This window comes from Ranitomeya imitator, chromosome 2, assembly GCF_032444005.1.
Source record: "Ranitomeya imitator isolate aRanImi1 chromosome 2, aRanImi1.pri, whole genome shotgun sequence".
NCBI classification, from domain to species: Eukaryota; Metazoa; Chordata; class Amphibia; order Anura; family Dendrobatidae; genus Ranitomeya; species Ranitomeya imitator.
Window position 1 is genome coordinate 688,294,700 of NC_091283.1, and position 13,606 is coordinate 688,308,305.

At 39.8% G+C, this 13,606-nt stretch overlaps 1 protein-coding gene across 8 annotated transcripts in view; it reads right to left on the reverse strand.

Annotated features, from left to right (window-relative positions):
• KCNMA1 (potassium calcium-activated channel subfamily M alpha 1) overlaps positions 1 to 13,606 on the reverse strand; it is a 1,262,580-nt gene that overhangs the window by 241,214 nt on the left and 1,007,760 nt on the right. For all 8 annotated transcript variants that reach the window (XM_069753065.1, XM_069753070.1, XM_069753069.1 and 5 more), the window contains exons 17-18: positions 5,163 to 5,249; positions 873 to 949 (exon numbers count right to left, since the gene is read on the reverse strand). In XM_069753065.1, the coding sequence (XP_069609166.1) occupies positions 873 to 949; positions 5,163 to 5,249 (164 nt within the window). The remainder of the gene's footprint in view (positions 1 to 872; positions 950 to 5,162; positions 5,250 to 13,606) is intronic.

A 13,606-nucleotide genomic window follows, 5' to 3' on the forward strand; every position in this document is an offset into this window, starting at 1 on the left:
CCTGAAAATGAAAATTATGGAGGTCCACAAAGCAAGAGAACGCTATAAGAAGCGTTTTCAAGTTGCCCTTTCCTCTTTTCAAAATCTAATTAAGAAATGGCAGTTAACACGAACAGTGTAGGTCAAGATAAGGTCTGGAAGATCAAGCAAAATCCCTGCAGTCATCTTCCTGAAGCTGTGGGCCACCAGAGGCTTCAGGAAAATGGGCACCGGAGGCCATTTTTCTGAATCCAAGTGCGCCAAGATTTCAATCTGCGCATGCACAGCCTCCAGCGGCCATTTTCCTGGAGGTTCAAGCAGCCCACGACTTCAGGAAGATAGCTGCAGGGAAACCGGTGATGCACTCTGCTCACCGTGGACACCGGGCTGCGGTGCCACCACATTTCTGCCACCAGCATCCTGTAAAAGGGACCCTGCTCAGGTGCACTCCATACCGCCCACCGCCGCAGCATCGCCAGACCTCTGCCGCAACTCCCTGGTAAGCCTGCGTTCACACTATAAGACGCACCCCTCATTTTCCTCCCAAATTTTGGGTGGGGTAAAGTGCATCTTACAGTCCGAAAAATACGGTAGATAGATAGATAGATGCTGGATGAACTTGCTTTTAAATGGTATTATTAAATTATCCTGTCTGGTGTATTATTATGTATTATTATTACTATTATTATTATACTTCATTATCCCACTAAGTTTACTTCCAATATGTTTCTATCATGAGCAATCTATTATGTATTATTGTAGTGCAATCTATGGTGGGACCAAAGTTCCTATTTTCAAAGTTTTAAATAAACTATTTTATGCCTCACACTTTGGCAACATTTTTAAGTAGAGGCTTCAAAGGTAAATTAATTTCTATATGAAGTATTACTCACGTCGCTTGCATGCACATTTCTTTATCCTTTTGGGATCTGTGATGTCATCATGACAAGCCTTGCAATAGAAGAATGCACTGTGGAAAACAATACAGAGAATATAATTTAAAGAACAGAACTTGACTAATCACCACCATAGAAAGCTAGGAAGCATTCAAATCACCCTATTTTGGATGCATACAACCCTTATGTTGTACAGAGCTGTAATAGGCAGCCTATAAAAATATATAGGGCCCTAGGGTCCATAAACTTCTGATTTTGTACATGGTGCCATGTGCCATCAGATGCTTTAGACTTAGATAAGACTTCTTACAAAATAAATGTGTAGGTTGGCGCACTGGTACTAATATCATGGCTAAGACTGAAAACTGAACGGGGTTTCCACATGAACAAAACTTAATTTTAATCAATAAATCTTGGAATAATATTATTTTTCACATTTGGATGCATTTAAATAAAATGTCCCTGTGCTGAGATAATCTTATACATGTGCCCCTGCTGGGTACTGTGTAATGGCCGTGTCTGACCGTACAGGAACATGGTCTGATCATACCACAGCTCCTGGGAAGGGAGGAAGCAAAAGAGTACTGCAAGGCAGGGGCCATCTATAAGATTTATCTCAGCACTGGGACATTTTATTTGCACACATCCAATTGTGGAAGTTATTATTATTATTTCAACATGTGCACAAGTTCTGTTAAACCCGAGCAAGAGCCACTAAATAAGATACCGAAACTCCAAAATTCACAACTTTTAAATGATACTGTAATTCCCTGTTCTTCTAAAAAAGTATACAAAGCTAATGTTTTAGGCAGGGTGGACAAAATGTTGCAAAGTAAGAACATATTAACCCCTTGACCCCTGGAGCTTTGTTCAGTTTCATGCTGTTGTTTTTCGCTCCCCTCCTTCCCAGAGCCATAACTTTTTTATTTTTCTGTCAATATGGCCAGGTGAGGGCTTGTTTTTTCGTGTGACGAGTTGTACTTTTGAATGACACCATTGGATTTACCATGGTGTGTACTAGAAAACAGGAAAAAAATACCAAGTGTGGTGAAATTGCAAAAAAAAAGTGCAATTTAGCTTTTTTACTAGGTTCACTAAATGCTAAAACTGACCTGCCACTATGATTCTCCAGGTCATTATGAGTTTATAGCCACCAAACATGTCTAGGTTCTTTCTTATCTAAATGGTGAAAAAAAATTCTAAACTTTGTTAAAAAAAATAAATTGTGCCATATTCCGATACCCATAGTGTCTCCATTTTTCATGATCTCGGGTTGGGTGAGGGCTTATTTTTTGCGCGCCGAGCTGCTGTTTTTATTGATACCATTTTGGTGCAGATAAGAGCTTTTGATCACCCATTATTGCACTTCAATGCAATGTCACTATGACCAAAAAAAACATACCGTATATACTCGAGTATAAGCCGAGATTTTCAGCCCATTTTTTTGGGCTGAAAGTCCCCCTCTCGGCTTATACTCGAGTCATATACCCGGGTGTCAGCAGGGGAGGGAGAGCGGGGTCCGTGTAATCATACTTACCTGCTGCGGCGCGGTCCCTGCAGTCCCTGGCTTCTCCGGCGCTGCAGAGTCTTCCTGTACTGAGCGGTCACATGGCACCGCTCATTACAGAAATGAATAGGCAGCTCCACCCCCATAGGGGAGGAGCCGCATATTCATTGCTGTAAATGATCGGTGCCATGTGACCGCTCAATTACAGGAAGAAGCCGCAGCGCCGGGGAAGCCAGGGACTGCAGGGACCGCGCTGCAGCAGGTAAGGGGAGCGCAGCGCTATAATTACCTGCTCCTCGCTCCGGCTCCGTCTGCAGCGTCCTCTAGCAGTGACGCTCAGGTTAGAGGGCGCGCCCTCTGCTGAGCGTCAGTGCTGGAGACGGAGCCGCACGAGGAGCAGGTAATTATTGAAAGCGCCGGCGTCCTGAGAAGAGAGGTGAGTATGTGATTTTTTTTTTTTTTTTATGGCAGCACCAGCAGCATTCTAAGGAGCACCTATGGGGCCATAAAGGTGCAGAGCATGTAAGGGGCACAGCATAATAAGGAGCACCTATGGGGCCATAAAGGTGCAGAGCATATAAGGGGCACAGCATTATAAGGAGCACCTATGGGGCCATAAAGGTGCAGAGCATATATGGGGCACAGCATTCTAAGGAGCACCTATGGGGCCATAAAGGTGCAGAGCATATAAGGGGCACAGCATTATAAGGAGCATCTATGGGGCCATAAAGGTGCAGAGCATATATGGGGCACAGCATTCTAAGGAGCACCTATGGGGCCATAAAGGTGCAGAGCATATAAGGGGCACAGCATTATAAGGAGCATCTATGGGGCCATAAAGGTGCAGAGCATATATGGCACAGCATTCTAAGGAGCATCTATGGGGCCATAAAGGTGCAGAGCATATAAGGGGCACAGCATTATAAGGAGCACCTATGGGGCCATAAAGGTGCAGAGCATATAAGGGGCACAGCATTATAAGGAGCACCTATGGGGCCATAAAGGTGCAGAGCATATATGGGGCACAGCATTATAAGGAGCATCTATGGGGCCATAAAGGTGCAGAGCATATATGGCACAGCATTATAAGGGGCATCTATGGGGCCATAATCAACGGTGCAGAGCATTCTATATAGCACAGTTGTATATGGAGCATCTATGGGGCAATAATGAACGGTATGGAGCATCTATTTTTATTTTTGAAATTCACCGGTAAATGCTGCATTTTCTACCCTAGGCTTATACTCGAGTCAATAAGTTTTCCCAGTTTTTTGTGGCAAAATTAGGGGGGTCGGCTTATACTCGGGTCGGCTTATACTCGAGTATATACGGTAATTTTGGCGTTTTGGCTTTTTTTTTTCGCTACGCCATGTAGTGATCAGGTTAATACTTTTTTTATTGATAGATCGGGCAATCCTGAATGCAGCAATACCAAATATGTGTATGCTTCATCTTTTGTTTTATTTTTATTTTGAATGGGGCAAAAGGGGTGTGATTTGAACTTCTATATATTTTAATTTTTTTTAGATTTTTAAAAACATTTTTTTTTACTTTTGTCATGCTTTAATAGTCTCCATAGGTGACTAGAAGCTGCCATAGCGCGATCTGCCTCATAAAGGCAGATGTTTAGATCGCTACTATATAGCAGATTTACTGACTTGCTATGAGCGCCAACCACTGGCCAGCACTGACAACCAGGAGACCTCAGGTTGTCATGCTAACACACCGATGACCTGCCATTATGTGACGGGGTCACCGGTGTGCGTATTTCCGGCCCAATGGCTTTTTGTTAAAAAAAAAAAATTATGCCATTTTCCGAAACCTGTAGCATCTCCCTTTTTTCGTGATGTAGGGCTGGGTGAGGGTTTATTTTTACGGGCAGAGCTGACTTTTTTATTGATATCATTTTGGTGCAGATACAATCTTTTGATCACCTGTTATTGCATTTTATTCCAATGTCGCGGTGACCAAAAAAACGTAATGCTGGCATTTTTAATTTTTTTCTCGTTACGCCGCTTAGCGATCGGGTTAATTATTTTTTTACATTGATAGATTGGGTGATACTGAACCCAGAGATCCCAAATATGTTTATATTTGACATTCTTTTATTATTTTATTTTGAATGAGGCAAAGGGGGGGATTTGAACGTTTATATATATATTTTTTTGCATGCTTCAATAGCCTCTATGGGAGACTAGAAGCTGCCATAATCTGATCACCTCTACTACACACTGGTAATGATCAGATTGCCTGTGTGTAACAGAAATGCTCACTTGCTATGAGCGCCGACCACAGGCAATGACAACCATAGAGGTCTGCTGTAGACCTCTTTTTGTTATGCTGACCAATCGGTGATGACCTGTGATCATGTCACAGGGTCACCAATGGGAGGGATTAGCAACCAACTCTGGTAAATGCGAGTTAAATGTTGCTGTCAGAGATTAACAGCGGCATTTAACTAGTTAACAGCCATGGGTGGATCGTGATTTCACCAGTGGCTGTTGCGGGCACATGTCAGCTGCATACTACTACGCCAAACATCGGAAAGGGTTTAAACAAAAAAAAGTCAACTTTTTCAGCATTTTTCTGCAGTTTTTTCCCAATGAGATCAAATTAGTTAGCACCAAAAACACATAAAACATAAGTAAAAAATAATATTTCAACAAAGTTTTGCCACAGGACATGTTGTAAGAATAGTTATTTTAAGATGGTATATCCTTTAGCAACATAATTCAAGTCAATATGAAAAAAAGAAATTAGCATAACAGTAATAAACCTACCGTTTAACCTCCTTTGCATCACTTGCTATGAAGAATCCAAGCGTGCCTTCTTTAATCTTCACGTGGTTTCCTGGGTTGATAATAATCCTGGGGATAAGTAAAAATGTGGTGAAAACATGCTTAGAACAGAGTTTCGCTATGAGTTCATTAACCATCCATTCATTGGTTGAACAAACTCATGATCCCCTCCAGCTAGAACCCTTTACAACCACAACTGACAATATCTGAGCTGGCAACAAAATGAGAGTGATCAGTTATTGGGCTCACTTTTAGAATTGCAAACATCTATAACAAAAATTTTGAAGAATTTTAACAATGAACCTCAAAATTAATACCAAAGTGTTCATAACATTTGTTCCATTTATGGACTCAGCCATTGTCATTGCGATTTTAGGTACCAGTAATTAGCATAGAGTCTCAAAAAAAATGATATTAGCTTCACATTTTATGAACCAGAGTTATATAAATTACTCAAACTTGACTACAATCAGCAGAAAAAGATAAAAAGTAACAATCCAATATGGATCTGTGGAGGGGGGTTAACGGTGAATTTATTTAATGCATGAAAAACAAAAGCAGTAGTGAAAGCTGCATTTTGGAGCTAGGTCATGTCCTCTTTTTATGTTAGGTCTATGAAGTAATAACTCTCTTGTATTGAACTCGTAGCTTGGAATGAAATATATCAAATCTTATTTCTGAACCCCTGGTTTATTGAAACATACTGAAATTCTGTTTTGATAAGTCCAAATGTGGAGCACAGGGTAAATGTATTTAAAAAAAAAAACAATTGTGAGTGCATTTAAAGAGATTTCTGATCTTCAAAAATTGTATGCTAATTGTTTAAATGAAGATTTTATCACTTATTTATGTACTGTTTAATGTTTAAATGTCTTGTAGGCCAATATGACTTGCAGACACATGCTCAAGCTTCTAGTTTTCATCTCCTGTTTGATGACATTTCATAATTTGAAAACATGTTTATTTCCCATTCCCTGAAATGTTGTCCTCTGCTTGATATCTCAACTACCACCTTGGTCATTATCTTACTTTCCAGTCACCAGAGGAGGTGAATTTCAGATGCTAGGCAAAAAACAGGCAAAAAACAGTGGATTGTGAAATGTCCAATAAGCATAGCCATGTCTAAAGACCCAGGTGAATTTGGACCCATTAATGAGTGTTTGCTTACTGGCTCATCAACAAGTGTCCTCAGGACAAGAATGGGAATATTAATCGCTAATACGAAAGTTCTGTCATAATCTGTTTACATGAGACAATGTGCTGCCGATTTTTTCTATGCTGACACAATTGATCAGCTCTCCACACAAACAGGTGTCCTGCTCATTCGTTGGGTAGCCAGCAGAAGATTTACACTAGCCAACTATCATCAACAAGTGTTTTTAAGGTCATACACTGAGTCTGACCTATTCTCGGCTTGACTAAATGGGTTTTTAATGTTTTGTTTGCAAAGACACCTCGTAAAACAGGAGTATGTAAACAACGGTAAATAGAGACAAATTATAGGGGAGTTGAACTGGAGTCAATTACATTAGTAATCCCAATATCTGCAATGCTTAGCAGCATGAAAACAACTGTGCTGCATGGGCTGTGCCAGGTAATGATAAAAGCAGATTCTTCTCAGCTATGGCGGCATTATCTGCATATAGACACAATTTTCTGTATTTTCTACAAGGTCAGAAAACCCCTTTACATTTCTCTTTATGTTCTATCTTACATATAAAATATGATTTAGCTAAGCATAAAGGGCACTAAAGCACCTAAGTGACATTTTGCTAAATTAATTCTTTGTAATTATGTTGTGAGATTAGGGTTTACATATCACAAATCTCACAAACTGACAGTATAAACCAGGTCCATAGCTCTGTAAGGACTATGGCTTCTATAAAAAACACACCTTTAGTTTTGTAATTGCTACTTTCATTCTGCAAAAACTGAGGTTTAATCAAGTATGCCAACAAGGGTTGGGCCCAAGAGGCTCAGCGCTCCGTTCCACCCACTGACAATCTCCCTTATAAAGCTACTGTATGTGCTTTGTTCATACTGTCAGTTTGGGTGGACAGACTCAATGTAATGGAGACACATTTAAAACAAAAAAGTTTTCATCCTCTGACTTATGTAGACAAAAGGGAGTGACAAGATTGTTCTACGTAGTGCAGTGTTTTCTTTACCATTATATCTAGTCAGATCATTTTTATATTTGTAGATAGCTGCTATTTTTGCAATGTGTTAAGTAGTAAAACTCAAAGGGTTGGTTCTGGCAAAATAAAACTTTGCCCAGGACACCGGATATGTAATATATAACAAACTCAGTGATACTCAACTAATGGCACCCACTTGGGACCAGCAAAGTCGGCTCTGTGGGCTGCACAAACACAGAAAGTGGTAAAGTCACTATTCACCAGCTGCTGGTCTGCTGCCTGTGATTGGCTGCAGCGTTCAGGTGACTGTGAGCAGGGTGTCATCATAAAACGTCCAATGACATGCTACTCAAATCTACCTGGTCATTACAGCGAATCACAGTCCACAGCAGTCCAGTGGCTGGTGGAATGGTTTTATTATCCTTTCCTGTCTCGGCGCAGACCAAAGCGCAAACTAGGTGCATGCTGGTAGGTATGACTGAGTTTGTTATTTTAAGTTATGCAGTCTCTCGGGCCAAGTCATTTTGTCCAGACAACCCCTTTAAAGCTCACGTGTGCAAATGCAAAATCTATAAGTGGGCTCCCTAACTATTATGTGTTATTTGAAGCCTCTTAAGACTCCAAGGCCCAGTCCCCATGACCTCTACCCCTGGTGCAAAGGTTAGATCACCTCTATATCAGTTACACCGTGTTAGTGTAATGTGTTAGTTCATGACAATGACTTCATCAATGCTGTAATAATAATATATGCAATTCCTTATGTAAGAACTGACTCCGTGACAGTTCACTGCTGCCTTGTTTTCACCGCATCAAAGAATTAAATAATGTACAATGAAATCTTATTAGCCTCACACTCAAACAAACTTATCGGCAGAAAAGTTCAATATCTCCATGTACTCAGAAATAAATGAACTTTTGTGCCACTTCTTAATCTCCCTTTCTCATTTTAAGAGTATACAGCAGATCTGATGGATGCAACCCCGATTCATTACACTTCTAAATATGCTGAGGTATCGGCATAGACCCAAGCAATAGCACATACAGGACTGCTGCCAGTTAAACTGAAAGAGAAAATGGTACAGGACAGCTAGAAGGTAATTATTCAGAAATGGGCTTAGTATAAGTAAGCTACACTACCAGGACATGGTAACAAGGATCTGGCGGACAACACTGATCTTCTGATCTACTCTAGACACATTTTTTAGATACCGATGTTTGGACTGTGTCCCTCGGCAGTCTGTCTTATGAACATTATAAGGATACTCTGTTATAGAAAATAGAAGCTTATGCATGAGCAATAAAGCACATTTCAGTATCATGCTTGCATACAATCCACAGGGTGCAGCAAATGTCATGCCATCCATTTCCATAAGGGAAGTTCTGCGGAGTGCCCCCTCCTGTCCGCAGCACTAAGCCAACCATACAAGGTGCTGTCTGTCTGGCTGCCACATCTGTTTGACAAAGAGCTACAAGATATCCTGGCAGATTATCAATGGCCCTTCTCATTTCTTCAAGTTTGATAGGTCTCTCAGGTCCAAAGGGAGAACCAGCTATTTAAATCACAGTTCATCGCTGAGTCTAAGGATAAATTGGCCTGCCAATATTTCACCGAGGCACGGTAATCCTGCATCTTCCCTGAGATGCTCATTAAGATGGCAGAGGACAATGTACAAAGTGCCAATGTTGTCTGAACTAATGCATAGGTTTGATTTTCATCTAGTAAGCAACAAGCTAATGCCAATTCTGTCCCAGAATCAGTCTTAAACATCATGGCCATGTCCATAGACTGACATATATGTCAGACACTTGCACTGTTAGAAAATCAGTCTGTATTGGATGAGCATGCAGTAAGAGACATACTATATCTACCGAAAGCACAGGCAGCTTTCCAGCCCACTGATTAATCATTCATTCAAATTATTAAGTAAAACAAATAATATATTTTTAAGATATTAATGATCAATATAGGAACATTTCTCCTGTATTTTTTTATTATCTGTGACTTTCCTTGAGAAAATTCTATTGCTGCATCCAAACGTCTGTCCCTTAGCTAATTCTCCTATAAAACCTATTAGATTCCAATAAGCCGATAAGGGAAAGGAGGGGATGGCGGAATGGAAAATCTTCATAATTCATGCAAGCTAAGCAAACGAAAAATAAAACACTGATGTTATGATCTAGTTATTCTGTACCATTGTCCCCATGCTTTAAAGGCAGGTGTATAATGTTAAAGGCAACCATTGGCATACATTTATGCATACTGTGCTTGCCACCCATTTCCAGCCCAATGTTAGAAAAACTAAAAATGGAAGAGCAATGAATGGATTTATTGGGTTACCCCTACTTTATGCCTGCTAACAATAGGCATTTTATAAACAACCCAATGTACTTATTATTTAACTTTTTTGCAAATCAACAAGCCAAACAACGCTTTACATGCATGCACATTCATCACATGCCTTAACAAACCGATGTTGCCACAATGTTGCATTTTGAAAGTAAGACAGTTGCAGGTTAGATTAACCACAAACAGCATGGCTCTTCGTTCTTTCAGGTTTATTTCATTCAGACTATGTGACTAAACTTTTATAATCATCAAACAGACATGGCTCAGTTTAGCTCTGCAATTAAAATAAGCAATATGGGTTAATATGGTAAGGCAAGATGGTATAATAACCTCTGCCATTTTGGTATTTGTTTTGGCCAATTAAACCACAGTACCATCAAGATAAATAAACTAATGGCACCAGGAATGTAAAATCCCCCAAACTTTTTATTATAGTAAACCAACAGTAAACATGTATCATAAATACCTAGGTACCTCAAACCACAACTAGAGGCCACTAGGAGTAAAGCACAAATCACAAATGCTGTATTGATAAATGACAGGCACAAAACATATATATGCACAACATGGTGTGTTACAGAACACATATAAAGCCTCCCTTCGGGGGTGGGTTGCGTACTAGGACGTGGGCACATCACAGGTAATATACCGATACATATTCGCTATGTTGATATTTAGGCATCATGCAGGTAGTGGATCATACACATGAATAGGTTACCTTGGCTTTTCTGCCACTTAGGCTTTGCCAGTGGCTTCAATTAAAGTGCGGTATAGGGAGGCTTTATATGTGTTCTGTAACACACCATGTTGTGCATATATATGTTTTGTGCCTGTCATTTATCAATACAGCATTTATGATTTGTGCTTTACTCCTAGTGGCCTCTAGTTGTGGTTTGAGGTACCTAGGTATTTATGATACATGTTTACTGTTGGTTTACTATAATAAATTTTTTTTGGGATTTTACATTCCTTGTGCCATTAGTTTATTTATCTTAATGGTACTGTGGTTTAATTATTGTTATGGAATGTGACCAAGCCTTCTGCTTCGGTCATTTGGATTAATATGTATACATTTGTTTTGGCTACTAGTTTTAGGAATACTTAAACAGGAAAGAGACAAATCAGCTTTAAAATTCCTTTCTCTGGAAACAACTTACAAAAAATGATCTATGACTTTTTTTTCCTGCCATGGAGCATGTGGCTTTTGACTTAGATGTGGACCTTTGTGGCCACAATTGCTTAGGTGCTGTCTACACTCAGCTATAATGTCCGATGTATTCACCATGTTGCAGTAGCTTCAACAGGGTAAGATATAACTATGTGGTTAAAAAAAGTCAGGGGTCAGAGCCAGAAGAAAAAGAATAAAACTTGCTCTTACACTTGCAACTAACAAATCATCAATCCAACTGCAAGACGTTCATCTGACAAATATGTTAAGCATGCAACTACATCATCCTAGAACATGCAATGTGTCCACCTGCTCAGTCATGGACACCCAATCCACGAAGGCTTGCATGTGCAGAATATCTGTTACCCATTGTAGTACTGGTCTGTAAACTTCTATGGCAAACTACTTCATAGTTAAACAAAATTATAAATCTCAACTGAAATGTAATATTCCTCTAATCTTTTCATTTTCTGATTAAACACTTATTCAACTTTCTTGGCAAACAACAAGTGTAAACTGAAAATAGCAGTTTCACATCTTTGCCATACAGCAGGCACTTGACTATTGGATGACTCCATCAGAAACAAACTCTAACTTACGTGGCTGGACGCAATGAGCAGATTATCACTTTATAATAAAGGTACTGCGTTTCACTTGACCCTGCTCTGTGATAATAAGACGACTGCTGGCAGCGTCACAAGTGTACACAGCACAAGCTGACATCATCTCGACAAAACAGTGTGTGGAAGTCTACACGAAGGCTCGGTTGCTGATGTGAAAATTGCAAGATTTCTGGAATTACTGAAAGCTCTAACACTGCAGAAAACGGAGTCCACATTGTTTCAAAAATGTAGTAAATGATGGAATGAATCTCTAATGGGAGTTTGCAGCAATAGGTGATGTTTTTCATTTTTGGTTTGTGTAACTAGCACTATCGGCAGCATGTTTAGAGAAGGATTTTTATGTCAATCGTGTTATTAGTTGTTCTTTAGACTCTTTAAGTGAACAGAACATCCCAGCTTCCAGTATTTAGCTTACTTTCAGAATGTAACATAACCTTTAATTACAAGATTTAGCAAATCAGCAATGCTCAACTCTAAGTGAACGAGCAGCAGTAGTGAAAAGTGGCCCATGCTATACCAGACACATGGCAGTCCTGCATATTTGAGACCTCTCCATTAGCCAGAACAGTTTTGGTTTTTTAACACTCCACATAAACAAATCATGCAAATACAAATGAAAAAAGCTTCATAATGCAACTCCCTATGTTGCAATAACTTCTCTGCAGTTACCAAACTTGCAGGAAGTTTCTGGTGGAGAATCCCAAACCACTCCAATAAGAAAGGACAAACAGATGTCAGATGGATGGTGAACACTGCACACAGACAAGACAAACCACAGAGATGGGCAAGAAGGCAGCCCACTCTAAAATTAATCAAGCTGATGGCAAACAAAGTTAAAGTTTAGGACAAAGGCCAAATAATAAGCAGATGGAAACAATTTGATTAGCAGGACTAAAGAAAAAAGAATCTGTTAAGGGAAATTACATTGATAAGGAGAGCAATTGCCTTTCCGCCATAACGTGTTGGCGAATATATCTTCTCTTTTGAAAGGCAAATAAATGCTAATGTGGTCTTAAAGAGAACCCATTAGTAGGATTAACCCTCTTAAGCTGTTTAAATGGGCATGCAGAACATAGAAGCTGAATAAAACAATACCTTGATATCTGCGATCAGATGTCTTATTCCAGAGAAATCCACATTTTTCTTTTATGGAAATGAGTTGCTCAGGGCTATGGTCTGGACATAAATCTGCACGAGAGTCCACCTCCATAGATTATTATAAATAAAAGGGGGAGTTACCAGTGTGATGCGTGATAGCTGCTCTCTGCACTCCTGATCTCACTGCAGAGTTGTGTGTGGTTATACCTGACACATCTGCAGGTCCCCTCCCAGCTCCAGTTTCTATCTCACAGGCAGACAGAGGTGTAATAGTTTCACAATGCAAAAGAACTGTGAGAACTGCAGCAAATGTGTTTGTAAGGAGACAAAGTTCAGTTCTACTGTCCTATGTTAGTCACTGGTAATGACCCCTTCCATTTATAATAAACTCGGGAGGCAGATTCTCAGGGAGATTCATGTCCAGCCCATAGCCTTGAAAAACTAATTTACATATAAGAAAAATTTGAATTTCTCTGGAATAAGATGTCAGATCGCAGACATCAAGGTATCATTTTACTCAGCTTCCTATAATCTGCATACTCATTTAGACGACTTAGGAGGGCTGATCCTACTGACAGATTCCCTTTAAAGAAGTGCTCTGGATACTAGGGACCAACCATATCACTACTACATTACCAACAAAATAACTCTAAACCAATAAATTACCAAACAGCAGACACATTACCACTTGGTCATCAGAAAATGGATAGATAGCAAACTAATCAGCAGAGAAGGGCACAATTTCACTAAATCCTAGGGACAGCTTAACGCATAGGTTAATCAAGAAAAAATATGAATGTGACACTTAGACACCATGAAGTGGACACTTAAGTCTCCCTGGATGCATTCAGTCACTGACTGGATACAAGGACAGGCAATGAAAACAGTGAATTTGCAAAAAATGTAACCAGCGTTAGATCGATAAGGACCCTTCACTGGTATTCAAAATAATAAGATTAGCATTCTTCAGCTGCTGGCATCTCTAGAAATTGGGAAGTCAGTACTAAATATACTACTTGGCCACCAGGAACAGACAAAGGACTATATACAGT